Source organism: Suillus clintonianus, assembly GCF_016758775.1.
Source record: "Suillus clintonianus strain FC179 chromosome Unknown DEU56scaffold_7, whole genome shotgun sequence".
Taxonomy (NCBI): domain Eukaryota; kingdom Fungi; phylum Basidiomycota; class Agaricomycetes; order Boletales; family Suillaceae; genus Suillus; species Suillus clintonianus.
The window spans coordinates 214,075-240,707 of NW_024539231.1; the positions used below are offsets into that span (position 1 = coordinate 214,075).

At 49.2% G+C, this 26,633-nt stretch overlaps 11 protein-coding genes across 11 annotated transcripts; 7 read left to right on the forward strand and 4 right to left on the reverse strand.

Annotated features, from left to right (window-relative positions):
* Positions 1-257: 257 nt before the first annotated feature.
* On the reverse strand, positions 258-2,483 carry DEU56DRAFT_775824 (uncharacterized protein). Its single transcript, XM_041351675.1, has 4 exons — positions 2,387-2,483; positions 1,676-2,335; positions 1,155-1,624; positions 258-1,101 (listed from the first exon to the last, which is right to left on the reverse strand). Exons 1-4 carry the CDS (start codon positions 2,417-2,419, stop codon positions 384-386), a joined length of 1,881 nt encoding a protein of 626 aa, XP_041213389.1. The 5' UTR covers positions 2,420-2,483; the 3' UTR covers positions 258-383.
* Positions 2,484-6,681: 4,198 nt separating this feature from the next.
* DEU56DRAFT_775853 (uncharacterized protein) lies at positions 6,682-7,761 on the reverse strand. Its single transcript, XM_041351676.1, has 2 exons — positions 7,650-7,761; positions 6,682-7,603 (listed from the first exon to the last, which is right to left on the reverse strand). The coding sequence occupies exon 2, from the start codon at positions 7,578-7,580 to the stop codon at positions 6,906-6,908; it is 675 nt and encodes a 224-aa protein (XP_041213390.1). The 5' UTR covers positions 7,581-7,603; positions 7,650-7,761; the 3' UTR covers positions 6,682-6,905.
* Positions 7,754-8,408, forward strand: DEU56DRAFT_775857 (uncharacterized protein). The gene is made up of 4 exons (XM_041351677.1): positions 7,754-7,878; positions 7,937-8,104; positions 8,169-8,183; positions 8,245-8,408. Exons 1-4 carry the CDS (start codon positions 7,871-7,873, stop codon positions 8,297-8,299), a joined length of 246 nt encoding a protein of 81 aa, XP_041213391.1. The 5' UTR covers positions 7,754-7,870; the 3' UTR covers positions 8,300-8,408.
* A 114-nt stretch (positions 8,409-8,522) lies between these two features.
* Positions 8,523-11,121, forward strand: DEU56DRAFT_775859 (uncharacterized protein). The gene is made up of 4 exons (XM_041351678.1): positions 8,523-9,143; positions 9,197-9,291; positions 9,413-10,178; positions 10,290-11,121. Exons 1-4 carry the CDS (start codon positions 8,656-8,658, stop codon positions 10,816-10,818), a joined length of 1,878 nt encoding a protein of 625 aa, XP_041213392.1. The 5' UTR covers positions 8,523-8,655; the 3' UTR covers positions 10,819-11,121.
* A 497-nt stretch (positions 11,122-11,618) lies between these two features.
* Positions 11,619-11,879, forward strand: DEU56DRAFT_727570 (uncharacterized protein; the record flags this gene model as incomplete). The annotated part of the gene is made up of 1 exon (XM_041347993.1): positions 11,619-11,879. The coding sequence occupies one exon, from the start codon at positions 11,619-11,621 to the stop codon at positions 11,877-11,879; it is 261 nt and encodes an 86-aa protein (XP_041213393.1).
* Positions 11,880-13,297: 1,418 nt separating this feature from the next.
* On the forward strand, positions 13,298-15,335 carry DEU56DRAFT_907936 (uncharacterized protein; the record flags this gene model as incomplete). Its single annotated transcript, XM_041356942.1, has 11 exons — positions 13,298-13,466; positions 13,518-13,621; positions 13,678-13,713; positions 13,771-13,999; positions 14,056-14,186; positions 14,244-14,261; positions 14,309-14,359; positions 14,411-14,536; positions 14,600-14,757; positions 14,814-14,886; positions 14,940-15,335. The coding sequence occupies 11 exons, from the start codon at positions 13,298-13,300 to the stop codon at positions 15,333-15,335; spliced, it is 1,491 nt and encodes a 496-aa protein (XP_041213394.1).
* A 2,403-nt stretch (positions 15,336-17,738) lies between these two features.
* DEU56DRAFT_775914 (uncharacterized protein) lies at positions 17,739-18,301 on the forward strand. Its single transcript, XM_041351679.1, has 3 exons — positions 17,739-17,861; positions 17,916-18,094; positions 18,167-18,301. Exons 1-2 carry the CDS (start codon positions 17,762-17,764, stop codon positions 18,092-18,094), a joined length of 279 nt encoding a protein of 92 aa, XP_041213395.1. The 5' UTR covers positions 17,739-17,761; the 3' UTR covers positions 18,167-18,301.
* A 929-nt stretch (positions 18,302-19,230) lies between these two features.
* DEU56DRAFT_752064 (uncharacterized protein) lies at positions 19,231-20,396 on the forward strand (the record flags this gene model as incomplete). The annotated part of the gene is made up of 6 exons (XM_041349603.1): positions 19,231-19,300; positions 19,355-19,530; positions 19,719-19,856; positions 19,886-20,001; positions 20,062-20,145; positions 20,171-20,396. The coding sequence occupies 6 exons, from the start codon at positions 19,231-19,233 to the stop codon at positions 20,394-20,396; spliced, it is 810 nt and encodes a 269-aa protein (XP_041213396.1).
* A 906-nt stretch (positions 20,397-21,302) lies between these two features.
* Positions 21,303-21,946, reverse strand: DEU56DRAFT_752065 (uncharacterized protein; the record flags this gene model as incomplete). The annotated part of the gene is made up of 3 exons (XM_041349604.1): positions 21,303-21,391; positions 21,522-21,700; positions 21,825-21,946. 3 exons carry the CDS (start codon positions 21,944-21,946, stop codon positions 21,303-21,305), a joined length of 390 nt encoding a protein of 129 aa, XP_041213397.1.
* A 1,036-nt stretch (positions 21,947-22,982) lies between these two features.
* Positions 22,983-24,073, reverse strand: DEU56DRAFT_775929 (uncharacterized protein). The gene is made up of 3 exons (XM_041351680.1): positions 23,485-24,073; positions 23,392-23,434; positions 22,983-23,329 (listed from the first exon to the last, which is right to left on the reverse strand). The coding sequence occupies exons 1-3, from the start codon at positions 23,646-23,648 to the stop codon at positions 23,258-23,260; spliced, it is 279 nt and encodes a 92-aa protein (XP_041213398.1). The 5' UTR covers positions 23,649-24,073; the 3' UTR covers positions 22,983-23,257.
* Positions 24,074-25,194: 1,121 nt separating this feature from the next.
* Positions 25,195-25,476, forward strand: DEU56DRAFT_727578 (uncharacterized protein; the record flags this gene model as incomplete). The annotated part of the gene is made up of 1 exon (XM_041347995.1): positions 25,195-25,476. A coding segment is annotated over one exon (282 nt), but the record flags the coding sequence as incomplete, so codon positions are not given.
* Positions 25,477-26,633: the final 1,157 nt, after the last annotated feature.

The window sequence follows — 26,633 nt, forward strand, 5'->3', positions numbered from 1 at the left end:
CACTATCGTCAACATTAGAACCAACAAATGCCATCAATTCGCATGTCGAGCAAAGAGCCTTGGTTCAGTACGTAGACGACATCATGACTGATGCGGGCCTCGTTGACGCTCGTACGTTGCGTCGCTGCGGCCCCCTCTGCCTCGGTGGGAGGAGCAATACCGTATCTCTGCACATTGATGTCAATCACCTCAAAGAAGAGCGTTGGGGAACCACTCATATCTTCATCGCGAGCAGGAGCTACATCGAAAGTGCTCAGTTGACACATGTAAAAGCTTTATTTATCGAGTGCAAGAACAATCAAGTTAACCTCCCAACTTCTTACTATATATTATAATCCCAATCTAAAAGTCAATAATCTTAATATTCCAGTATAAATGCATAGTTATGGTTTCCAAGGATGCCTATTCTGCACGGCACTTGGAGAGACCCGTATAGAACCTCCTTCACCGGCAAGATCAATCGTCCCCTCAAAACATTGGATCAAATCCTTGACGCTACCACCGCTACTCCGTCTTGCCTGGTAATCGCCTGTGAATCCGCGTTGGACAGGCTCCGGCGATATGTGACGAAGCTCTACGAGGCGCTTTGGCTTATTCCTGCGCAGCTGCGCACGCTTCTGTTGAGGTGTGGTATGGTGAAGATTCACAAAATCCTTGTGCGGCTTCCGCTGCTCCGAAAGTTTCCGCGCTGGTGTCAAAATAGGTTTGCGACGGTCTATGATATTTGCGGGCGGAGGAGGCAAGGGAGGACAGTCGGGGTGGTCATCAGGTTTTATATGTACACGGCGAGGAAGAAATGATGCCCATGTTGGAAGCTTGGAAAAGAAACCTGTCTTTTCCGGTAGATAATTTGGTGGTACAATGGTCGGTTGAGACCTAGCTGCGTAAGATGGTGTAGATATGGGAATATTCGTTGTGTCAATTGCACTGGCTTCATCGAAGAGGTCGCGGTACCGCGGTGTGTGGGGGGATGGCGTAGAGGTGAAATTCGCCAGAGTGGATGCATTCGGAGATACGAAGCTAGCAAAGGATAGTGTTGAGAGATCGGCTCGCGCAGCCCGCTTTCTGATGAGCACATCTACTCTCGCTAACAAGTTCTCCCTAAGTATGTGTCAGCTCAGCTAGGAAAGAAAAAACAGCGAAGAAGTACAAACCAACTCCAGGGGGGACCCAGCCCTGTCACAACATCGTGACCTCCAGCAAGAGATTGAAATCTCATCACCACAGCCTCCCTGTTAACCTCATCCGACGCAGTGATGACTCCGTTGATACGGCGCTCCTCGAAAAAACATTTATCCAAAAGCTTCCAGTCTTCACGCCTCCACTCGCCCGCCTTAGGCTTATACCGAGGTTGGGCGCATGTTGCACTCGAAGGACGAGACATTCGTTGTCCATTGTGGCCAAGACTGACCCGGAGGGGCATTTTAATAGGCGTATGTTGCTCGATGAAGGTAATGTCCTGCATGATATCTTCGACATTGCACCACGGCGTCGCATCTTCCTTGTGAACCGCACGCCGGCTCTGCGTCGAGCTGCGACGTTTCCCGACGCCTGCATCAAGGAACGTTGTGCGTGACCGGGCAGCGGCACGCTTAGAAGAAGCCAATACACAGTCGTAATCGTGCTGAGGGGGTTAAGAAACTTGAACTTCTGGCGAATAAAGATGGATACTTACTAATTTCAAAATCGCAGCAGCCCTCGCTGCAGCCTTTGGGTCACTGCCTGTGATGCGTACTACGTTGCTTTCAACGTCCACATCTGAATCCTCACTCTCTTCTGCCCCGACATGAAAATCACTGGTTGGCGGATCGCTAGATTGATCGTCCGACGCAGGTGGCACCTCCACAATGTCCTCAAACACGCTCTCGATATCCAATGCATCCAAAATATTTCCTTCCATGTCCTCATTCTCACTATCTGCGACTTCCATATCCACTGGATCAGGCAAGCTCCTGTCCAGTCGTGCCTCGTAAGGAAATGGGCTGACCGGCCGACCCCACTCCTCCATGCGTGCCCTTGTCTCACTCGTCGGCGGGTCCGCCTTCGTGGGCACGTGAAACATCTTGAAACGACCTGTGTACTCGCCCTCGCCTTCTGATTCGGTGTCCGTCCACTCGGCTGACTGGGTATCCCTGACATCGGTATGTCTATACGGTGACGAGCTTGAGAAGAGAGGGGTCAATCTAGACCTTGCGGTTGACCCCGCACGTCTTGCACTCAATAAAAGCGGGTCCTCGGTCGGACTGGGGGGTCTGATTGCACTCAAGTCGATCTCTGGTGGCTCCCTCTTTACACTGGCCTGCCTTGAGCCATTCCTCCGCGGCGGACGTGATGGCTGTTCGTTTATTAATCATGATATGAACGTATTACACCTCAAAAGGCTTACCGTCACACTCTTCTTTCTCGGACTCTTCAGCATCCGTCTAAGTTTCACATTCGACGCGGTCTGGCAGGCTGTGGTTTGTCCAAGATCACGGTTCGCATCGCACGTGACTGTGTACCAAGTTTGATGATTACGTTACATCAGTACTTAGCCAAATATATACATACATTACTTACTATTTGCCATTCAATTCCCTGTGAGCAGCATGCTATTCAACCATGTTATTAACTGCTCGGAGAGTTTTCGCCCGTACCCTAGTCAGAATCAGGCTCAGTCTCAGATCTGAGTGAGTTCAAAGTGAGTTCTGCATCAAATTTGAGAAGGACAGGTAAGAGTCTCAGTTGTGTGAATGATATTGCTCGTCGCAGGGTAGCTTATGAATTAAGCCACAGTATCATGAGAGAAGCGCCGACGGCATATTCTGCACGCCCGAAGACCTGAATGCGACCTACTGAGCTTGTCGATCAAAAGTGAATAACCGACGACGTGGCACTTACCCTCAAACGCCTCACCCTACTGTTGATGATGCGTGTCTGTGGCGTACACTGTACAGTGTGATACTATCCAGGCCATGAAATGTTGCCGGGATATGATAACACGCATGGTAAGTCATTGTAGCGACTGAAAATTAGACTACACTGCTGACACCTCTACTTTCAATAAAATCATTCAGGATGATATATTCATGCAGCACACTCCATCCAACTTTCACGACTACCCACTCAACATTCCATCCTTACTGGATCGACTCGTCGCAAGCATATAAAAGGACGAGCCTTAAATTCTACCTTGCATTAAGTGCGAGCAAGTGACTCGCCACGACCTGCAGTGACCAGCCAGACCACTGGCATCGAGCAAACGTTGGTCGAAGTTCGCGACTCAAGTAGTAGAGCCTGCTTTACAATGTTCGAAACTGATCTGGGAAAACCCAGGCATTAATTATTAAAGGAAAGTTGTCAACTTTAAATTTAGGGAGAGTCAAAGTTAATGTTGGTGCACATTCCCACTCGATTCAAGTGCCGTACGTTCCACACGACGATCATGTTGCATCGTTTTTTTCCTGTCTAGAATCGTGGCGTGAATCACAGCCGCTGCAACGCAGGCTAAGCCACTCCACATCTCAGCCAACGTTTCATCTAAGGGAAGGCTGGCCTGCCTGCCTCATCTATGCGTGTCTAATCGCTCGTTAAGTGGTTGGTGGAGCGTGGTGGAATATGGAGAAAAAGCTTGGAGGCGACGTAATACTTCTCGTCCTGTTTCCTGGTTTTCAACTTTCTCTGCCGCTGTTTTTTCTTCAATGCTCTATCAGGTTGATGGACTACATCCAGGCTCTCCAACATGCCTCCCTCCTGCTCCCAAATGGTTGCATTGTATCAGCATTATCCATAGGGCCCAGCACCACCTCCACAGCACCAGCACCATACCTGCACACGCCCTCATCCAACACTACATCCCTATGCAGTTTTCATCCAGCACCGTTTCCTTTTGTTTATTGATCCCATCATCAAATGCGAGCTCACCACTGACGCGCGGGGAGTTGGCTGGAAGATGGTGACGAGGAGCGTACGATGCACACCGAGGAATGTAACGCCGCCTGTCCTCAAGCATACCTCTGTCTGCGTTTGCGTCTGCATGCACTTTGCACCGGGACATCTTGTTTAAACGTAGATCTACATATGATTCCTTTACCTTACTTTACAATTCATAACTATCTAACAAAATAATATCATGTACATCTGCATAGGACAGCACGAGCTAGGAGTGAGATACAACGCCTAAACGCACACGAGAGAGAAGAGAAAAACATCGAATGACTTCCAGCAAATGAACTCAGGACTGATGCGAGGTGGGACGACGGCGACCAAAGAAAAATCCGCAGCAGCCGCAGCAGGTAACTTCATAAGACAGGTCTCCCGTCCCACCACTTGAGCCTTGTTTTTCTGTTGGTCGTCCCTGAGACCCTTGTACCACCGGCGTAGGTTGACCTGGTTGCGTTGAACTGTCGGCCTCGTTGTCGACATTCGTACGTTGCAGAGCTGCGGCAGCTTCCGCATCAGATTCAGGGGTGATACCGTACCTCTGCAGTGTGTTTCAATGGAATGAAAGAAGAGCGACAGCAAGAAAACTCACGTCTTCATCACGAGCAGCGGCTACATCAATAGTGCGTCTGGAAATCCCTACAGGAATTAAGTTGAAATTCCAATGTCGGGGCTCGCGCGTTGTTGGTCGAGGACGGAAACGTAATGAACTGAACAAAATATGAAGGACAGCTGATGGACTCGCAGGCGGAGCTGGTGCGCAATTTGTATCGTTGGCGAAGAAGTCTTTGCCCTATATCAGTGTCAGGCGCGAAAGAGCTCAGGAATGAAAAGCAACACTGACATATTTCGCCGAGCCTTTGTTACTCGCGTGCTGTTTGGAGACGATTGGGTGTGAGGGAAAGTGCTGAACAAATAAATGAGCGAAGGACAAGGTTAATCACAACTAATCGGCGCACATCTCTCGGTCGGACTGGACGCCCCTAGGAAAAGGTGAGATCGAGTGTAAAGAGAAGAAGAGCAGGGCCGACTTGCCTGAGATTTCGGGTCAGGGTTTGCATTGGCATCATCCACGCTCTAAAGCAGAACCGTTAGAAACGTTTTAAGGCGTCAATGCACATACGCACACCAACTTGGTTGCCACCCCGCTGATCGAGCGCTGCCTCCATGCTCCAAACATAGATATTTCCGTCTAATCCACCACTAGCAATGTATTGTCCATCACGGGATATGGCAAGAGCCAAGAGTTCGTCGTCATGCAAGAGTGGATCTCCGACCGGCTGATTGGTCTTGAGGTCCCAGATGCGAACCGAGCAGTCTTCTGATGCGCTAATGAGATAATTTTCATTTGGGGACAGACACAGGGATCTGACGTGGTTGGTGTGACCCCGAAGAACGACGAGCTCCTCTCCATTAATTGACCGCCATTTTCGGATGGTGTCATCATATGATGCAGAGAAGATGTGTGCGCCGTCCTTGGACCAACACAATGACGCCACGTCGTAGTCATGGCCCTTGATTTCGATGAGCAACTGCCCGTCCTTGGACCACACGCGGATTATACTGTCCGCACCGCCGCTCATGAATTTGTCGCATTGCGGAGAGTATTTGACCACATACACCCAGCCATGACCGGTCTCGATTGGTGTTGCTGTTTGCTGGCCAACATTCGGATTCCATCGTCGTATAGTGCCATCTTCCGATCCACTTGCTATCTCCAGAGCATTGGGAGACCAATCGAGGCACCTCACTGTATCATTGTGCCCTTCCCACGGGTCACCGACCATGATGCCCTTCCTTATGTTCCACAGTCGTAGTCTACCGTCCGTACTTCCGCTCACGACCATTGTTTCATCCGGGGATAATGTCATTGAGCCTATCCTCGCACCATCAGTATCCAAAGGCTTTCCTACTGGCTCTCCGTCTCTTTTCCAGTGGCGAATCGAACAGTCTTGCGACGAGCTCAGTATATTGCAACTGATGCCCAAGCAGGCAAGGTTCCATATGCATTTAGAGTGACCCTCGATGATGCACTCGGGCACCAAGCTCTCTGCCGGACGCACTGGCTTTGGTTTCTTCCAGGATGTGGTCCGACTGTTGTGGTTGACGAAGTAGGACCGCCCGAATGGCGAGATGTGCCATTCGCATCCAGCAACAGCGAGTTGTCCAGGTTCATCTATGCTCAGCCATGAGTTCCTTGCTCCTAGTGGCACGTTCTTCGCTCACCTAGTTGCACTCCTGGTAAAGGTCGGTTCAATGAAGACATAGTAAGCGTGTTGTCTTGATATATTGTTGTACCATCCAACACCTGAAACTGTTGCCACTGAGGAGGGAGCGCTTCATTCCCGCCTGCTTCTTGATGGGTCACTCAATATGTATCATAATACTGTTGCTCACCTTCCCAAAGAGCATCCTGGCTGTGCTGTGCACCATATGGTGGTGGATACTTCGCTCCCGCTCGAAGAGGTGCAACACGTGCTGGCGAGTCTAACAGCGCTTCTCTCCGTCTGGCTGACGTACTTGACTCGGCCTCTTTGCGGGGCATGGCCAAGAAGAGACGATGAGGGCAGGCACGGGAATGCGTAAATCAATGGTCGAGGGCAAGGAAAGATGGTGATGACGAGCGGATCTGCTGGATGCTCAGATTCGCATGCTGCGGTTGGAGGCAACCTTGGTGAGAAGACTTGTTAGCGGCAGTGCTTTGAATCTCGATACACTTCGGTTTGTTCCGTCTGATAATCACTTGCACTAAATCTGTCAGTGAGCGCTAAGATATGGAATATGCTTGAGCCCAGGTTCGACAGATATCGAGACACCTGGACCACCAGTGATAGTGTATTTCGAATGTAATGTAATGAACATGCAAACGCAGTCACGCGCCCAGTCGGCGCCTCTGCAAAGTGTGACCAAAGTAGAGCATACATACAGTTGTAGCGACATTCAATGCCCAAGTCAAATCATCCATCGATTGATCACTATCCTAGTTATCGATCGATGTCCTCGAGCGCATTAAGACACTCCCCGTGCGTATCCGGTGTCCAGTTCTGGAGCCTCTCGTCACGACACCATAACCCAGGCCGCCCACCCCCTCCCGGGTCACGTTCCCAGCGAACATCAAGGTCCCCGCGAAGAAGACCTTGCGCACCACCTAGAGCGGGGTTCCAGAAAGCGGAGCCGACTTCTCCGAGGGTGGTTTCAACGCGTGGATCTGAGGACACCGGTAGAGGAGGGAGGTGCATGAGGAGAAAAGGGACGCTGGAACCGAGTGCACGGGTGAGGGTCGCAGTGGTGAATTTTGACTCTGAGAGGAGCAATGCCACTGTACCCAGTTCAGACACGGGTGTGGAGGAGGGGGCCTGAGTGGTAGTATGCGTATGCCATACACCTTCCATCTCGCGAACATAGTTTGGCGAGAATTTCTTCTTTTCCGCTTTGCATTGTGCGAGCACGCGGATGCGTCTACGGGGAAGGGTGATTGCGGTGGATTGAGAAGACTGTGGTTCGGAGAGGGGTAGCCACCACCAGCCAAGCAAGTCGACGCCGCCGTCAGACTTGCCACCAACGCGTTTGAGTGACATCGAGAAACTTTCTTGAAGCAATTGGAGCGACCTTTGCTCGAACGCTGTTCCACGCGCGACTGTAGATAGCGTCCTGTGCATCAGAACTTGAACTTCAGTACGACCTTCGTCTAAGATCAGCCTTAGCTAGGGAGACTGATGTTTAATCACTTCAAGTGGTAGCAGAAAGTGCGAAATGTTGCCAGCGAGTCTGCGTCGGGTACAGACTGGACAAACTGACAAAGTCTGGGGGGCAGATCTGTCAGAGGTTGGTCGGTCAATGGTAAATATTCGTCTAAAGGACTAATCAATTCGGTGGATTTGGCAAAACCGGGAAAACCCGGGCTACTTCACTTGTGCTTGAACCTCTTCCTCCACCTCCGAAAATCGACATGTCTTAGTGCGTCTCTCTTTTCCACATGTCCCACTAACTAGCTACTGATCCACCAGATTTGCAGCGTCATCTTTGGCCGCGCCATCAAAACCGAGTACCTCACGTTGGGTACACTCTTCGCGACCGGCGGTGCCGTCTATGCATCCCTTGGTGGAAAGAAGGATTCTGCATCTTCAGGCAAACCTCTTGCAGAGCGCGTGAAGGAGGCCGTACCCATAAATGCTGGGTCCAGGTGCGTTTGTTCTTGCTTTAACGTGTACGCGGACACAGACTGACTGCGGCGTTTGCTTCTACAGTGAAGAAGAACAATTGTACGTGTTCTGTCAGAGACAAATGACTCGTGCTGCAGCACGGACTGACCAGGATGAGCAGTATCAAGAACTTTATTGCAGAGGCCGAGAAAGAGGGCGGGGCAGCACATCATTGATTCGGGATCTCGTATTAATATACAGTGCGAAGCCAGCATGTAGTTACCTTGGTGGTCAGAGACATACCAGTGCAGTGACCTATGGAAATAGAGATTTTTCTCGCTCTCATCGTTGTTCCCGTCGACGACCGGGCCTATGTTTTCGCAAGCCAGGACTTTGAAGAGTTTCCTTTTCGGTTCATAATTACTTTAGTGTGTTACAGTTGAGATCGTTGCTTTGCAACTGCCAGATCATCAACCAGCTGTACTGTGTGACCGACCGACACACCAACTACGTTCTCTTACTCCCTCACCAACGTCCATGTCTTCTACCATATAACGATACCACACGACAAAATCAAACGTATACCACCACGATGAACATTAACCATAATGGCAGTACGACACCAGCATGCAGCAAACACTTGTCCCTCCTGAACACATCCAGCTCGCCAACAGCGGCGAGTTCTCTCCCTTCCCCGCCTTATTCACCCCCTGCAAATCGCAGCACACCGCCCACCAGTGCCCACGCACGCGGCGTGTCTCCCAACGACGCGACCAAAGCCCTCAAAGCCACCCGCCGGCAATCTTCCATCTCCTACGTGTCCTCACGCGTCGATGTGTTTTCCCGACACGGAGCATCCACGCATACAACCGTGGCTGATGGTTTGATAGGAGCGGATACGGTACTTGGAACGGGAGGTCTATTCGATGGGCACAAAAGGACTTCACGCTCAATGAAGAGGCGGACTATGGCAGGGCTCGAGGAGTTGCGCGGATTAAACGCAGTTGGGGAAACTCGCGCACATAGGAATACCAGTACCAGTGGGAGTGTAGAAAGAGCTGCCTTGACATTGGCTGAGAAGTACGTCCCGATTTCTGCGTACCTGTATTGATGCCAACGGAATCGAATCTCAGGCACGCCGACCTCCTACACGCAATTGCAGCCGCTGAGAGTAGACGTCTCGAGCTCACAGGTCAGCTTGCTGCTGTTGAAGGGGATTTAGGAGAACGTGAGTCCTTTCTTGATGTTTCATTTCGTCCTTTTTGTGTCTTCTTCCTCGGTGCCGTCGTTCCGCATTATATCCACCTAAATATGAAATCAGAGCGAACTGACCATCTTTCGTTTCCTAGTAAAACGCAAATGGGAGCGTATCGTCAACCGCGAACCATACCACCCCACTCTTCCTTCGTCCACACCCACTGCTTCTGTCGTAGATGGCCTCAAAGAAGGCGTTAGATTACTTGCAGCGGGTCTGAGCGACCTAAGCGACCTCTCTTCTCCCATCCCTTCACCAGCTCCTCCAATAAATATAGAAGACACAACGAGTGTCCCGAGGCGTCATGCACAGCGCGTGAGCGACTCGTCCACATCAGCGTCCACACGTTCAGGGGTGAGGCGACTCTCGAGGAGTTCTGTGTCATCTATCTGGGACGAGGACGTTTGCCTTTCATCTGGTATCGGCACAGAAAACAATGAACGAAACCTCATGAATCAATCACGAGACAAAGAGGTAGCAAGAGAAAGGCAAGAAAAAGTCTTCCGTAGAAGATCGCGCGATCTTTCACATCCACCTACTGCATTTACGAGGCATGCCACCTCATATAATAGTACGAGCACCAGCGTGGATCTCGGGCGAGGCAGCGCGGATCTTGACGCGACTTCAGACATCGTTCGGGGTACGTCCAATTTGGGAATGGATGCGTCTGTTACAGCGGTGGGCATATCAAGTTCAGAAATCGACGCAGACGGTACAGAGTCTCCTGAGGCACCAAGCAAAAATACATTACGTATCAATCGTTCTCCCCCAGCGCCACCCTCATCAATGCCCGGCGCAGGATCGCTCACCGTAGTTGGTGGGGGATGGGGGAACGTTGGCAGGAAGCTTGGAGGTGATGTGTAAGTGATTCTTTCCGTGTCTCCCGGTCATCAATATTTTGCATCATTCACGACCGATTTCTTGTTTTCTCCGATGCTCCATCACGTTCACGAACTAATGACCCATTACAGGTTCTCCAAAAGCCAAAAACGAGCATCCATACTCCTCTCAGATGTCTCCCAATCCATCGTATCGGCACTGACTCCAGGCCCAGTAGCCACTTCCCCTGCGCCAGTCCCGACATCAATACCAACGCCGGCACCATCCCTTTTCCCATTTCCATCATCCCTCCGCACGCCCTCAAGCAGCAGCACTTCCTTACGCGGTTCCTCGGTCACTTCCGCTTCTTCTTCCTTCCTTACACCATCATCAAACACGAGCTCTCCACTGACGCGCTCGACGAACCTGCACACTCGCAATCATATACCTGCCCCGCGCCCCGGGAGTTGGTTGGAAGATGAAGAAGAGGATACGGTGAATGCTGGGAGGGTTATGATGCCGTCTGTGCTTGCGCCTACCTCTGCCTCTGCCCCTGCACTTAAGCTTTCTACCGCCTCTACGTCTACATCAGTAGGCAAAACGCTCAATTCACTTGCACCCACCAAAAGAGGCACGGCGACAGCGACTAGTTTCGATGATGATGACGACTGGAATTGGTAGCAGTTAACTTTGTTCGTTTTGGGGGCTCTCTGGCCGTTGTTGGAAGATGAAAGGTAGAGAACAAGGAGCGGGTGCGCAGGCGTATACGGTATTGTATGTTTATAGTATAGATATTCGCGCCTCCTTCGTTCCTGCATGCTGGGACGGCAACAAGCTTTGATGACGATGATGACTGGAGTTGGTACTTGCAGTAAAAGATGACGATGAAAAGTGGGATGGGAGGGGTTCTGTTTGTAGATATTCATTGTGTTTTTTGTTCTTGGCGGTATTACCTGTGCTGGATGCGTTGTCGCATCGTATTGACTGGGCTCAGGTAAATTGCCGCATCACTGCCGCAACTTGCCGCACCCTACCGCACCACTGTCGCACCCATACCAAATCATAAGTACTACACTTATTTTCGGCCTGCACTGTCCTCGTGCACCAAATAAATGAACTAGGAGTGTTTCTCGTCCGACTCCTTAATTATCCACTTCACACCAATGCATTTGAGAGTCTGAATTCAGAGAACAATTTTGAGCATGTTGCGGCACGGATGCGGTACTGGGTGCGGCAGACATGTCCCTGGTGCAGCTAAACGAATTATCAATCGGCTGAACTGTGCTACATATGCACATGCTTGCACTATCGTAGTTTCGAAGCGCAAGAAAAACTTACTCCAGGAGCCAGCCCAAAATATCCTTATTGAACGTCGCTCGTCAGGACCTGACGTGAACTCAGTTCCTACTCCCGAAGAGCAAGAAAACACGATGCTCCAGGCTGCCTGGCTTGACCTCCAACTCAGCTATGATCTGACCTCGATGGATATAGACGTCGACTTGGAGTGTCTTGGCATACTGGAACAGCAGATGTTCGAGCTCTCGTTGGCTGCAGGAGCTGCAGGAAATGAACAATGGGGAAAAGATGCTGGTGCACACCAAGACCGATGGAATCCCTATGAGGGCCTCCCTGAGCACTGGAATCATGGCGACCGAGATTCATACGCACCAGAATTTGAAGGAGAAGTAGACGTGCATCATCATCGCTTTTCATCGCGGATCAGTCTGACATGGTTTGACTAATAGTGTGGACCGAACTTTAGCGAGGGAAGTGAGCCTGACATAGTTAAGAAAGAGAAACACACCAAAAAAACCAAACCGCGGCCACAACCAAGGAAGATACACAAGGCTTCATAGGCTGGGGCCTCGTAGTAGTAGTTTGTACTCTGAAATGAACGAGACTCAGTTTGCAAGGACAAAAGGCCACACAGATATGACATACATACCTTAAAGCCCCGGTATCCGTTTGCACAGGTTGCTGCAGAATGTGGTCGAGGAGATGTGTGACAGTGAAGTCAGGCAAGGCATGCAACCAGCAAAGACAGGTGTTGAATGATAGGCGGAGGCATCGAGGCACCAAACCTGACAGGCGCAAGCCTGTTTGAGGGGTCGTTGAGTTGTCTCACCAAGTTTCGCGCAGCTGCTGGTAACCGTGCTGCAAGTGGAGTTGATAAGATGCGTGGTTTGGTGTCGGTGCAGTGGTGCGGTAGTGCACAGCCACTGCCGCACCCAACTACAGAATTGCCGCACCCGATTACAGAATTGCCGCACCCTACCGCATCACTGCCGCACCCATCAAGTACATATATCACTGTAGTACCACTGTTAGCCTTACACAAACACCTGGAATATAGTATTACTTATTCTTAAATCATATTTCAGACAGTTGCGTACGACGTAGACGCATTTTAGAGGCATATAAGACATTGTTGAGTAGGGTGCAGCAGGGTGCGGCACAGATGCGGCAATTTCCTAAGGCCCCAGAATTTATCGCCCTCGGACCTGGCATAGTCTAATAAGTGCTTGTCCGAGTCGGTTCGGACCCTGCCGGCGCTGGGTGACTTACTTACATACACTACCTTGACCCTACCACTTGTTATTTCCCCTCCCTGAGCCCTCACTCCCACCGCTACACTTTCATCACACCAAAATCACTGTTTGCCCGTCCACCCGACGGCTCAATTCATCAACGGGGAGTTCCAGCCCAACCTCACGATGCCATCTCTTCGTCCAGAGCAACAGCCGAAGTTGAATGCCTCAGCATTGCGTTGGTCCGAACGACTTCGAGCTCTGAGCGGCCGAGCTGGATCAAACTAGACTTGCCTAGCACTGCGGCGCGAGTAATAGGATCACCCCAATCAAGTGGTCTCCTTCCAAAAAGATGTAATTAAACTTCATGATTGTGTGATCATGTTACGTGAATCAGTGGGGATTCCTCGCTAACGTACGTGATCAAGCGCTAGAAGCACTAACTTCTAAATTCCAAGAATTCTGCTTCAAGCCCGTCGCGACGATCAGACCCGCATAGTATATATGACGAGTCGGTAATAGCTATAGGGTCGAGCCTTCGGGCATTGAGCCACGACCCGACTAACGTTCCACTTAAATTCAGCAACTTGATGTGACCAGCTTGCAAAGTTTCCTTCGGGAGAGGACATATCATGATGGTCGCATTTGCTGACCTTTCGTTTTCCTTTCTTTTTGGTCTATCTGGCCTCACTTTGGTCGTTGCTTCTTCAGGATTTTTCGATGCAGGAAATGTCCTCCGAAGTACAGTTTGTGAGCAGATCGCAACTGCAGTCTCGTCGAGCTCCGTAGTGTATTACACTGGTATGTGCTTCCATTCAAGATCTTGATGGCAGCGAACTCAAAGTTCCACAGGCTCGAATCAATATACCAAGGGCAATTATCACTGGTCTGCGTCCAGTACTCAAACCTCTGAATGTTCCTTTGAGCCTGCAACAGCTGAAGATGTTGGAATCGCGGTACGTACAAGGCGAGAAAGTTCAGCACTCATCTGCTGATGTGTCCTTCACATCAGCTTCGAATTTTGGGACAGACGCAGACACCATTTGGAGTGAGTAACAATGGCTTTGGCTTGCATTTTGTGTTGATAATCGTGACTGTCACAAAGATCAAAAGTGGAGGACATGCTGCAAATGCAGGTTTTTCTTCGACGTCAGGCGTCCAAATTGCGATGTATTCCTTTTCGGATGTGGTATACGATTCGGATGCACAAACAGCCACCATAGGCACAGGTTTACTTTGGGATGATGTTTACCTTGCACTGGAACAGTATAGTGTCACTGTCGTAGGGGCGAAAGTCACTGGCATTGGAGTCGGAGGCATTGCCTTGGGAGGAGGTATGGTGTTACTCAGGCCCACGACGAAAACGAAACTCATTTTGCTTGTATACTAGGATATTCGTATTTGACTAACCAGTATGGTTTGGCCTTCGACAACGTCGTAGCCTTCGAACTTGTTTTGCCCAATGGGACAGTGACCGATATCACAATTTCCACAAATTCAGATCTGTTCTTTGCGTTGCGGGTGAGTTTTTAGTGGGCTGATGACATCACCTATCTAAATTTTCTGCGAAATTTCAAGGGGGGATTCAATAACTTTGTGCGTAGCGCCCATTGATCTGTTGGCGAACGCGCTGACAATGGCAGGGTATCGTGACGAGGGTTACTGTCAAAACATATCCTCAGTCTCAAGTCTGGGTAAGAACTCGGAGTCTGGGTGATTTAAACTGACAAATTTCTTATGTGCAGGGTGGACGTGTTTCGTACTCGCTGGACCAATGGGAAGCAGCAGGCTTAGCTATTGCCAACTTTGGGGCGAATGTATCCGATCCAAAGGCATCCATATACAACACATATAACTATATCTCTGGAGCGGTGAGTCAGCTATCGCTGTTCTCCACTTGATATTCGATAAGTGACCTACGTGCTGCTTTGCAGGCCGAAATGTTGAGTATCCTTTTTTATGATGCTCCAACCTGCCCTGAGGGCATGTTTGATGAATTCTTGTCGGCCCCCCACATCGAAGAAGACATTTCGACTAGATCCTACATCTCTCTCATTCAGTCTCTTCCCTTAAATGCCACTTCTGGACTCAGGTAAGTTACTGGGGAACATAAGACCGTCTGGTCTACAAGTACTCACTCAAAGACAGATCCGTGTTTCATTGGGCGGCAATGGAGGAGATCACAATGCCTGTGTTGGACATGGTTGTGAACGAGACACTGGTAATCACTCTTTCCCTTCAATTTGGATATAACGTTAACGCATATATGGTCAGTTCTGGGGAGCAGAATTGACAAACTCTAGCCTACGAATCGTCTCATATGATGTGGACATATACTTGTCCACACTCTACGACCATGTAGATTCACCGACCGCATACCCACCGTCACGGAGTCGAGGTTACTCGTTCATCCAAGTGTACTATGGTTGGGCAGATTCGAGATATGATGACACGATATTCGACGCTGTCGACGCAAGCGTCCAGCATATGAATCAGGCACTCACAGATCTCGGCCAGGATGTCGCGAATGTTGCTGTGTACCCGAACAACGCACCTCCTGACATGGCTTTAGAGAATATGTATGGTGATAATTTACCTCGTTTGCGGGCCATCAAAAAAGCTGTCGACCCGGATAATGTGATGGAATTGGCGGGTGGTTGGAAATTCTAGTCATAGCTCGAACACAGAAAACTTCAATGTAGCTTCACATTCATTTTCACTTATAACTACTCATCTCTAGTTTCCACACACATGCGACAGTCGTTACGTTTCTCGTCGAGTGAATAATTTACGAGAGGCATCGGTCAATACAAAACTGGTTAATGATCGTCGTTTGGACCAACTCTCAATGTCAGAGTCACAAACGACGGCCGCTGTGCCTAGTTATAACAAATTATCTGCTGCATAAATTAATAAACCCTAATGCTCGAGCTGTATGACTGGGTAATACCAAATAGTCAGTAAAAGTACATGAGAGAGGGCAGAGCAAACTCAGTGGGTGATTTCAACGTCTGCTGATCAACTCGAACCAGCATGATGTATTTTGCCGAATCGTGTATGTATCGGACTCGGATGACACGAACTTCACACACTTTCGTGTACCTCAGTGAATGCTTGAAGTTTGAAGCTTCAGAAGCTCCAGTGAATGTTTGAACATCCGTCACGACTCGAGGTTGGCTTCAAGTTTTAATTAGACATGTCCTCTGATTCTCAAATGATTCCAACAAGAAGGCCCAGGAGACCGATATTGGCCGTTGCGTTGCGAGGACCCATGCAGGTATTGTCAGATGGCATTTTGTCCAGGTAGGAATGTGCGCGTCGCCATCGGCGTGTGCCTACTGTGAAAACGGCAACAAGATACCATGTATAGCCAGTATGTACAAAGTAGTCCACCAAAGCACGCTAGAAAGAAGAGAGAACAGTGACAAAGTGGTTTAACACATGATATTATGGTTGATGCGGGGTGAGACGCCGACAGCCAAAGAAAAATGCGCAGCAGCTCACACCTTGATATACAATTTCTTATGCTCCACCGGTCGAGCCATGTGTATGTGTTGGTCGCCCTTGAGACCCTTGAGCCCCCGCTGCAGGCTGACATGGTTGAGCTGAGCTGTCAGCTTCGTCGCCCGTCCGTTGCATAGCCGCGGCCGCTTCAGCGTCACTTTCAGGGGTATTGCCGTATCTCTGCAAATTCAGTTTAATGATATTAAAGAGGAGCGATGGCGAGTCACTCACTGATCTTCATCGTGAGCAGCAGCTACATCGAAGGGCTCATTCCTACAGGAGATAACCTGAAATTCTAATGCTGGTGTTGGAGCGGTATTGATTGAGGCGCATTTGCAGGTCGAGTGCTGAAACGCAGGGAATCAAGAAAATTGCGCAAATGAAGGGGAGATAATGTGCTCGCAGGAGGAGCTGCGCGGTTTGTATTGGCACCGAAAACAATCATTGCCCTAGATTTTTGTCAGACTAGCGTGGGCTCCGAAGGCGAAAACAGATATTGGCATAAGTATTTCGCCAAGCTTATTCCATTGGCGTGCTTGTTGGAGACGAGTCAGGCATCAGAAATATGACGAGCCAATAAGGAAAAGATGAGCTTGTTGAAAACTAAATGACGCACATCTCTTAGTCGCGCTCCATGTTCCTGCATAATGATAAAAGTGAGATGCTTACAGCGGGGCAGATCCAAGCACGGATGTGACATACCTTGAACTTGGTATCGCGCTCTGCCTTGCTCGCATCCACGCTCTGAACCAAAACCCGCTTAGAAAGGACACTGACAAAACATAATGTATTGTCAACACTCGCACCAAATCCGTCAGCGAGCGTCAAAATCTACAGTTAAATCAACTGCTAGTTGTGGATCAAAAAGTTCACCTCACCACATGAAAGGTGCGGAGAACCGGGTGTGGTACCAATCACCAATACACAATTGCAGGTGTTCGTCCATGGTTCGGTCCACGGTTGTTTCGATGATCCGGTCGTGTTCCAGCATTTTCCGGATCTTGTAGAGTTCAATTCGGATCTTGCCGAACAGCTACAAAGTTTTGAAGCAGACGATGTTACGCCGCCACAATGTCGGTGTGTCGTTTGAGTTGTATGGGAACCTGAGAGCATACAAACTCAAACAAGCTGTTCACCGGCCGGCAGGACATTCTGCCAGTAACCACGCTCTGACGCGGAACGATGCAGCTACAGCACATCCCAAGATATTAACAGTCGAAAACGCACTCGCAGCGTCAACGGAGATGTGGCCAGACTGTGACTTGGACGGCAAGGGCGCATCAGAAAACCAGTGAGAAGAGACATTGTCTTATAATGGCATTATATCATCATATATATAGGAAATGATTGAAGAACTGCGACAGAACTTACATATCTGCAGATCCTCGGGAAAACTGATCGTCTGTGAATTTTCGACGCGAGCTTGACACCAGCGAAATCTCATGGAGCGTCAAGAGATACCGTGTTGCCACGGCGCATTAGGAACGCACAGCAAATGCATGTTTCTGGGCTGATACCCTATAAGTACTGTCTGTATAAAGCGAAGTGATAACTTTCAGTTCATTCAGCCAGCCCCATCCTATAGTGAATCAATGAAGTTCACCTCATTCACGACTATGATTATGTCTGCTGCAGTGCTGGCGGGCGCGGTCACGGCGTCGGACCCTAACGGCACGCCATGCGCCCAGAAAGGTAATCACCTTGAGCTGTTTTGACGTCAGACCGTGTACTTATGGGTGCTTGCAGAGTCATTTGGGTGCGAAGTAGTCGCAGGTTATAACAATGGCTGGGCGTTTTCGTTTTACTGTACGCCAGAAAGCACTATTCTGGTCATCGAGGATTGCTCCTGCGCGACTTGCTGTGTAATCCCTAAAGGCGCAACTATAGACCTAGGCCCGGGTGGGTCCGACGTCTGCACAGCCTGAGGAGATGGAAGTGTAAGCCTGCTTCTTGCTTGCCGTGTCCATAATGTATGTCATAGTGATACATTACAGCAGCCTCAATAATTGATGATACTGGCACTGGGGGAATTGCTTTGGCGCCTACCACTGCCCACCTGAATCTCAGGCTGTAGTGTTGAAGCTCAACAGTATCAAGTTAGATACGTACCTTGATGCGAAAATGACTCTAAATGAATCATCAAGTCAGAGACACGGCCTGCTCTACTAAACCCTTTGATTGTGAAGCATCAAACTAGAGACAAGGCTCTCTCTAGAGCATTGCTCGCATCCACGTTCTGAACCAAAACCCGCTTATAATTAGAAAGGACCCTGACAAAACATAATGTATTGTCAACACTCGCACCAAATCCGAGTCAGCGAGCGTCAAAATATACAGTTAAATCAACTGCTAGTTGGGGATCAAAAGGTTCACTTCACTGAAAGGTGCGGAGAACCGGGTATGGTACCAATCACCAATACACAATTGCAGGTTTTCGTCCATTGTCCACGGTTGTTTCGATGATGCGGTTCGTATTCCAGTATTTTCCGGTTCTAAGTTCAGTTCGGACCTTGCCGAACAGCTGCAAAATTTGAAAGTTTGAAAGGTCAAACTTTTGTCTCGTAATGTGACGCGGTGGCAAACCCAAACACGCTTCTGTTCAGGACATTCTGCCAGTAACTACGCTCTGACGCGGAACGATGCAGCTACAGCACATCCCAAGATATTTACAGTCGAAAACGCACTCGTGACGTCAACGGGGATGTGACCAGTGACTTGGACAGCAAGGGCGCACCAGAAAACCAGTGAGAAGAGACATTGTCTTATAATGGCATTATACCATAAATGATTGAAAACCCGCGACAGAACTTACATATCTGTAGATCGTCGGGAAAGTTGATCATCTGTGAAAATTCGACCCGAGCGTTACACCAGCGAAATTTCATGGAGCGTCAAGAGATATCGTGTTGCCATGGTGCATTAGGAATGCACAGCGAATGCATGTTTCTGGGCTGACACCCTATATTGTCTATGTATAAAGCGAAGTGATATATTTCAGTTCATTCAGCCAGCCCGATCCTATAGTGAAACAATGAAGTTCACCTCATTCACGACTATGATAATGTCTGCTGCAGTGATGGCGGGCGCGGTCACGGCGTCGGACCCTAATGGCACGCCATGCGCCCATAAAGGTAATCATCTTCAGCTGTTTTGACGTCAGACCGTGTACTTATGGGTGCTTGCAGAGTCATATGCGTGCGGACTAGTCGCAGGTTATAACAATGACTGGGCATTTTTGTTTTACTGTACGGAAGATAGCACTATTCTGGTCATCCAGGATTGCTCCTGCCCGACTTGCTGTACCATCCCTAACCCTAAAGGCGCAACTTTAGGTGGGTCCGCCTGCAGTGGAGATGGAAGTGTGAGTTTGCTTCTTGCTTGCAGTGTCCATAATGACATAGTGATACATTACAGCCTCAATAATTGGTGATACTGGCACTGGGGGAATTGCTTTGGCGTCTACCACTGCCCACCTGTATCTGTAGTGTTGAAGCTCAACAGTATCAGGTTAGATACATACCTTGATGCGAAAATGACTCTAAAACCCAGCCCAACGTCGTCGTCGTCGTCGTGCGTTTCGCCTCCCTTAGTGAAAAGGGCACACAGCCTGCGTATGGACCTTTCGACAAAGACACGCATTTTGTGTATGGCCTTCAAGCGTGCATTGGAGTGTGGGTATTAAGGCTAGTGTGTTGATTGCGGGGTGGGTGCGTGAGAGACAGGCGAGGAAGATTTTGTGGAAGGCGAAAAAGAGAAGGGGTGTCTTGATCGTTGGGCCTGCTACTGTTGGTGGGATTAAGCCTAGGCGCTTCAGGATTGAGAATTCTGGAAGGTGCGTTCGTTTCGTTTCGTTCACTGTTATTATCTTACATGAACTTTGTTTCCCTTTTAGCATCGACGTACACCTGCACGCAGCACGACAGACAGCACCATCCCCTCCAAGCTCTACCGCTCCGACAATATCGAGCGGTTCTAGGTTTGGATCAGACCTTTCCGAACAGCTGCAAGTTTCGTCTCGTAATGTCACGGTGGCAAAACCAAACAAGCAACGCTATTCACCCACTTCACATTCATTGTTCCGGTAAAACATTCTGGTTACCACGCTCTGACGCAGAGCGACGCAGCTACAGCACATCTCAAGAGATTCACGGTCAACAACGCACTCGTGGCGTCAACAAAGATGCGGCCAATGAATTGGACAGCAACGGCACGTCAGAGAACCAGTGAGAAGAGATAATGTCTTATAATGGTATTATATCATCATATATAGGAATTGATTCAAGAAATGCAATGAAACTTACATATCTGTAGATCATCGGGAAAACTGATTGTCTGTGAAATTTCGACGCGAGTTTGACACCAGCGAAATCTCATGGAGCGTCAAGAGATATCGTGTTGCCACGGCGCATTAGGAACGCACATCAAATTTCTGGGCTGACACCCTATAAGTACTGTCTGTGTATAAAGCGAAGTGATGGCTTTCAGTGCGATCATCCCATCCTGAAGCAAAACAATGAGGTTCACCTCATTCACGACTATACTTATGTCTACTGCAGTGCTGGCGGGCGTGGTCACGGCGCCGGACCCTAACGGCACGCCATGCGCCCCTACATGTAATCACCCCTGCTTTGACGTCAGACCGTGTACTTACAGGTGCTCGCAGATGAGTATGGGTGCGGAGAACTCGCGGGTTATAACAACGGCTTACCGTTTTTATATTGGTGTTCGGAATACGGCACTGTCGAGGTCGTCAATAAGTGTAGCTGTTCGACTTGCTGTCACCCCTTCAATGTCGGTTTAGGCCCAGAGGGGAGTGGCTGCCTGTAAGACGAAAAGGTGAGCCCGCTTCTTGCTTGCCGTGTCCCATAATATCATAGCGATACATTACAGCCTGTTTCCATAATCGGTGATACTGGCCCTGGGGGAATTGCTTTGACGTCTACCACTGCCCACCTGTACCTGTAGTGTTGTCGCTTAAGTGTATCAAATTGAAAACATACCTTGATGCGAAAATGACTCTAAACCTTTGAAAGTGAAACATCAAGTCAGAGGCACTGCCCGCCCTACTAAACCCTTTGTCCGTGAAGCATTGAGCTAGAGACGAAGCTTCCTATGCTATTCTCGCATCCCAGGTCAATGACCCGATTCCCTCGTTCGTGCCGGTGCTTCTTCGAGCCCCTCGTTAATGCTTGTCTCTCGTTGATGCTTCTCCCTCGTTGGCGCTACATATCATGATGTCAAGACAATTCCTTACAATCAATCATGCGAATGCCTACCTTCAAATAAAACAGCCTCGCCATCTTCTCCTATCACAGACACCCTACTTTTAGATCCACGAAAGCGTGCAGTGACCTTGGGTTGGCCATATATCTCTCTTTGACATCCCGCGAACATCGGCTACCAGCAGTTCAGCATCCCAGTTCAGTTTGTCCAGGACCGCTGATAGTGTCTTGACTGCTACCCAGACCCTGAGATACCGAGCAGCAGCAGTCCCAACGGTCTGGTTGAATTTTTCGAGCACAGCGGATTCCCTGGTGCCCGCGAATGTAGTCGTCCTTGAACTTGTAGATGTGTGCGAAGGCGAAGGTCATCGAGAGCTTTGTGTGCCTGTGCACGCCGCAAATACCACTCGTATCTAGAAAGCCGTCGTCGCACGATATCACAGCTGCCTCCTTCAGCTTTGACAGTAGCCAGAGTTTGACTTCGTATGCCTTCTCCTCGCCAGTTGGTTGTGCAACCACCTTTTCAGATACACCCGGGCGGCCGACGGCAGGCATGTATAGGGATACGACCAACGTTGCACCATTTCTCTATCTTGCACAGAAGTGCATTGACAATGGCCGGTCTGGTGAAGTCTCCGCTACGAAGTCTTGGTAAAGTCTGCTACAGGCGGCTTGGTTGGAAAGTTCCCAGGGTTGTCTCATATCATTGTGATTGCCATCCGGCCGCCCCGTGCAGCCGCCGTCAGTGTCAGCCTCTCAAAACGTACTTGGCAGCCGGACAATGGGGAGGACGACAGGAAATGTGAAAGTCAGGTGCCAATAGATGTATATTTCAACTCAGAGTCATCGAGATAGTGACAAATATATAGAAGGAAGAATATCGGCCGCGTTTTTTGTTCCCTTGCAACAGAAGGTGAGATCTGGGTGAGGGCGGGATCCCGACTGGCGATGCTGATAACGCTTTGCATAGTGGTAAAGATATGACGTAAAAAGGATTTGGGAAGGGTTTGCAATGCTACTTCCCGGCACTTTCCGAATTGTCACTGTCACGGAGTCTGCGTTCAGTCTTCGTAGACAGTCGTAGACCTCACACAATATTACCGCTAGCCTGAGCACAATATGATACTCACGAACAGCACCAACGTACTAGTAACGTCATATCGGCACATGATGTTCGTGGTGTCTGACCGGCCGAATGATGCAGGGAACATCTTGTGATTCCCATCATTCTCATTGACAGACTGGCAGTCGGTCTGCTGTACTGATCCGATCTTGCCATTCAGGACTAACCAACTATGTAGGGGTGAATGAGATTCTTGACCAGCTTGTTCTGGCCAACTCCGACGAAGGAACTGCCATGACTGAAATTGCCTTTCAAGAGCGTACACACGAGTTAAGTGGCGGTGATGTGTAGCATGGGGGATATTTTGGCGAGGGCATCGTGGTGCACAGTATGAGCCGCCGTGAGGTGGAAGAAGTGTAGAAGTGAGTGTTACACTACTTAATGCAAGCATTGCTATGCGCTATACGTATGCTTCCCCTTTGGACCCTGCAAGCATGAGTGAACTTTGTAGGTGCGTGTCAATTTTAGGTTTTTTTTTTACAACTTATAGTCTTGACCCGGAGAACGAAACTCGAGGAACTCGCTCGAATTTTCAAGCTTCGAATCTGACTGAGACACTGACCAGTGCCAGGCCAGGAGGAATACTGAATGAGATGAGAGGCTCGAGAAGATCGTCTATTACAAGCTGGCCAATGCAAGACAACGAGGGGAACGTTTCTAACGGAAAAAATATACTGATATGTCCAGCTGTCTGCAAAACAATATTGCTACTCCCGTTAGGCCATTTCCACGTCATATCCTGCTCAACACCCAATCGTATCCGACTTTGACCCACGCGGACACAAGTCATCCCCATCCACGTACGCGCCCCTGTCCTGATAACCGCAAACGTGTCAAACGAAACCGATGAGCTGCACAACATCCAGCATGCACGTACCGAATACTCGCAGGTCACCTCTAAGCCCAGTATATTCTCGTAACTGTTAACCTATCAGTCACTTTGCTCGACGAAGTTGTGAGTGTAACGTACGTGCAAAGTGTGTACCCGTCCTTGTACTCTATAGTGCTGTTGACTAGCGTGTAGACCGCTACACCATCGACTTCCAAAGTATCAGCGCACGCTGCACATCCCGCGTTGGCGCCAGTGAGGAAGGTGAGCAGCGCAAGGATGGTGAAGTGGGAAGTCAACATCATGGAGCTTGTTGCAGTGAAGGATTTGGATGTAAAGCCATCGCATGCTGGTATTTTATAGGCTGAAATTACTAGGGCCACGCACGTAACTTGAACCCTAAGGAAGGAGGCCCAAGGTTGCTCGGTACTTTAGCGAAAAGAATCAGAAACAGACAGAAGAATTGTGGACGTCACTCTCACGAAATTGGGGTAGGGGTTGACTTGGGGTGGACTCGGAGGCCCGAGGTTAGATGACTCTTGAAGCTTGGATGGCCCTATACTATGGATATGTAGCGCACAAAAAGGGCTAAACAGTGTGAGGAAAGGAGTTGTCTACACTTTGTAGCCAGCTGGTCTCCCGTATGCAGACTCTTGAAGGAAGACAGTCGCTCCTTCTATCGAGCCATCATACGTTAGTCAATTACATAAACTCGTTTCATCGATGACAGAATATGAATGTAAGCATTTCGCCAAAGTAGTCGTTTAAAACGTTAATGCGTCACGGTTCACGTTTAGAATCTAGATATAATTGGTGTGCGGTTTGGAACACACTGGCAGTGATTCTAGAGTTATGAGCATAATCTCCGACGAACACGAAGTCTAGGATTCTAATGCTGCGGGAAGTCTCCCAATGACGATGCTCCCTATTTTCGTTCTTATTATGCCGGTCATATTCCAGCATTGTCGCTTTTGCTATATTGGTTTTAGATGAGCGCTATGTGCATCTCTATATGCGCTCATGTGCGATAATCTTTTGGACCATACCTGTTCCTAATCTCCCGATGTCGTCCAGAACGGATTGTCGATTGAGCCCCTTGTCTTTCGCTTTATCCTCCTACCAAATATTATTTTTATGCAGATGGTTCGATGAGATCGACATACCTTGGGCAATCGCTTGCTCGAAAAAGCTGCTAGTGCACGGAAGGAACGGGGTGCACCCAGTCGCCAAATTGCTCCAATGCAATCACCTCCCAGGGGGTCAGCAAATAATTTAGTGTATCTGCGAACATGTTCTGTATAGGGATGGTTGTAAAGGGGACCCTACATTCATATGTGGAACATACCTGCAGATCGGCGAGAAACAGAAGAAGAGGATTAAATCCTGGGCGAGGCGTCGACTCGCTTATGCCCAAATGAGAGTCCCTAGTCTAAACACTTATTTCTGCATTGACGTTTTGGTAGTATCTCGGTAGAATGGCAGGGTTCAGCTGGATAACAATATCATAGTCGTCAGTGGAATATAAGAATAGACTCTTAAGGAAAACGTCAGCTATTTCATCATATGCAAGTTTGCCAACCAACCTTGATATCCAAGTCCGTCTCAGTATTGCGGAGTACTCTGATGGCCCCCCTGGCAAATGTGCGAAGATGATGGGCAGCAACTGTATCTGGGCCATTTGATGTCCACACTTCAGGAGCTGTCGCTTTTTGATTATGTGTTGTTGAGAAGGTGACGACTAGTTAGAAGGACACTGTGAGCCCTCTGCTTCTCCTTTCCCTCTATCCCACTTGCTCCCGAATCAAACTCCCTCGTTCTTTGCTCGCTTGGGACTGACACCTACCCCCACAGCTCATCCTCAACGTCGACGGCTGCATCGCCGTCTGCTTCGTTGACCTCCCGCGCGACTCCGGCGCCCTCACCCCTGAAGAAGCCGACGAATACTTCAAGATCAGGACGTTCAACGGGCTCGTCGTCCTAAGCCGCAGCATCGCTTTCACCGGGCACCATCTCAACCAGAAGAGGCTCCGTGCGCCGCTTTACAGATACCCTGCGGGTGGTATTTTCATTTATATTGCGAATTTGAGTCAGCCGAGGGTGTTGGGGAAGATGCAGCAAGCGTCGTTGCGTTGATTGACTTCGAGTTGATGTGGACCTGGACATGACGTTACTGAGCAAACGGGAAATGACTTGGCAACTGGGCGCCCGTTCAAGTAACATGAAGACTAATAGACATGCACTGAACTGCATGGCACGATCATCTCCTTCTCTTTTGTTGGTTGTTGTTTCTGTACTCGAACCGTTTAGACCACGTGGGTGGCGTAGCATGAACCTGCATGAACGAATAAACACAATTCATAGTACATACCCTTTGCAATCAATAAATTTCGTCGCGAAGGACCGAGTACATGAGTCACATGACCACTACACATAGGAAATTGGCGGTCGTGTTTGTTTGTTCGTGTCTTTCGTTGAATTCGAAGGATGCAGATTTTTTTCAAACCGTGACTCTGCAGGGAGCTACGACTCACACAAGTAATACCATGCCACTGAATCACACAGCATAGAAGGTTGCATTACATTGTCCAATCATCTATTCAGTGAAGTGAGCGGGTGGTAAGTGGTAGATGGCGTATGGCGTATGATTGGTCTCTACACATGTATCTGTAATGCGGAAAGTTTATTCACTTTGCTGTTTCATGTGTCGACGTATGATTCGTGTTGGTGTGTTGAAAGACCCAGAGGTCTGCTCGTTCTGCGAGCGAAAAGGCGAGTCATTCGGGGCCTGATGTTGTCTCCCACTAAAGCACAATCCGAGGTCTTAGTGACTTACTTGTGACCGGCGTACTTGGGGTGTGCTACTCAAATGCATCGCACTGTGATGACAACCTCCTTATCTTGGCGTTCGTTGATGGATTTGGCCTGCAAATACAGCATGCACAGCCAACCGTTTCTTCATCACTTCCACCATCTACCATCTTTCCTCGCCCTTCTCAATTATTGTCATGCTCCGCGACGAAGCCAAGTCAAGCACGTCAGCAAGACAGAGAGAGGTAGAACGAGAAGCGCCGATAGACTCGCCGGCAATGGGTGTGCCTCTTCTGACGAGCGCAAAGGATCCGCCACCCTATGGTGCACAGCACCGCCAGGATGTACTTTGGAAAGGTGAGTAACCGCGTTGTGATACTCAATGTCTTGCTCAACAATAAGCAGGCGGGAATGCAGCGCTCCCTCTGCTGTGGCAACAGTATATGGTGTTGGATAGTGGACCAATATATCAAGATGACACA

Coding starts and splice junctions, on each gene's coding strand:
- DEU56DRAFT_775824 (XM_041351675.1), bottom strand. CDS start 2,419: ATGCTGAAGAGTCCGAGAAAGAAGAGTGTGACG. Junction 2,336..2,386: donor CGAGAAAGAAGAGTGTGACG/GTAAGCCTTTTG, acceptor ATAAACGAACAG/CCATCACGTCCGCCGCGGAG. Junction 1,625..1,675: donor CTGCTGCGATTTTGAAATTA/GTAAGTATCCAT, acceptor TAACCCCCTCAG/CACGATTACGACTGTGTATT.
- DEU56DRAFT_775853 (XM_041351676.1), bottom strand. CDS start 7,580: ATGCACAGGACGCTATCTACAGTCGCGCGTGGAACAGCGTTCGAGCAA.
- DEU56DRAFT_775859 (XM_041351678.1), top strand. CDS start 8,656: ATGAACATTAACCATAATGGCAGTACGACACCAGCATGCAGCAAACAC. Junction 9,292..9,412: donor TGAAGGGGATTTAGGAGAAC/GTGAGTCCTTTC, acceptor TTCGTTTCCTAG/TAAAACGCAAATGGGAGCGT. Junction 10,179..10,289: donor AGGAAGCTTGGAGGTGATGT/GTAAGTGATTCT, acceptor GACCCATTACAG/GTTCTCCAAAAGCCAAAAAC.
- DEU56DRAFT_775914 (XM_041351679.1), top strand. CDS start 17,762: ATGAAGTTCACCTCATTCACGACTATGATTATGTCTGCTGCAGTGCTG. Junction 17,862..17,915: donor CACGCCATGCGCCCAGAAAG/GTAATCACCTTG, acceptor GGGTGCTTGCAG/AGTCATTTGGGTGCGAAGTA.
- DEU56DRAFT_775929 (XM_041351680.1), bottom strand. CDS start 23,648: ATGATGTTGACTTCCCACTTCACCATCCTTGCGCTGCTCACCTTCCTC. Junction 23,435..23,484: donor GACGGGTACACACTTTGCAC/GTACGTTACACT, acceptor ATAGGTTAACAG/TTACGAGAATATACTGGGCT. Junction 23,330..23,391: donor AGGTGACCTGCGAGTATTCG/GTACGTGCATGC, acceptor TGCGGTTATCAG/GACAGGGGCGCGTACGTGGA.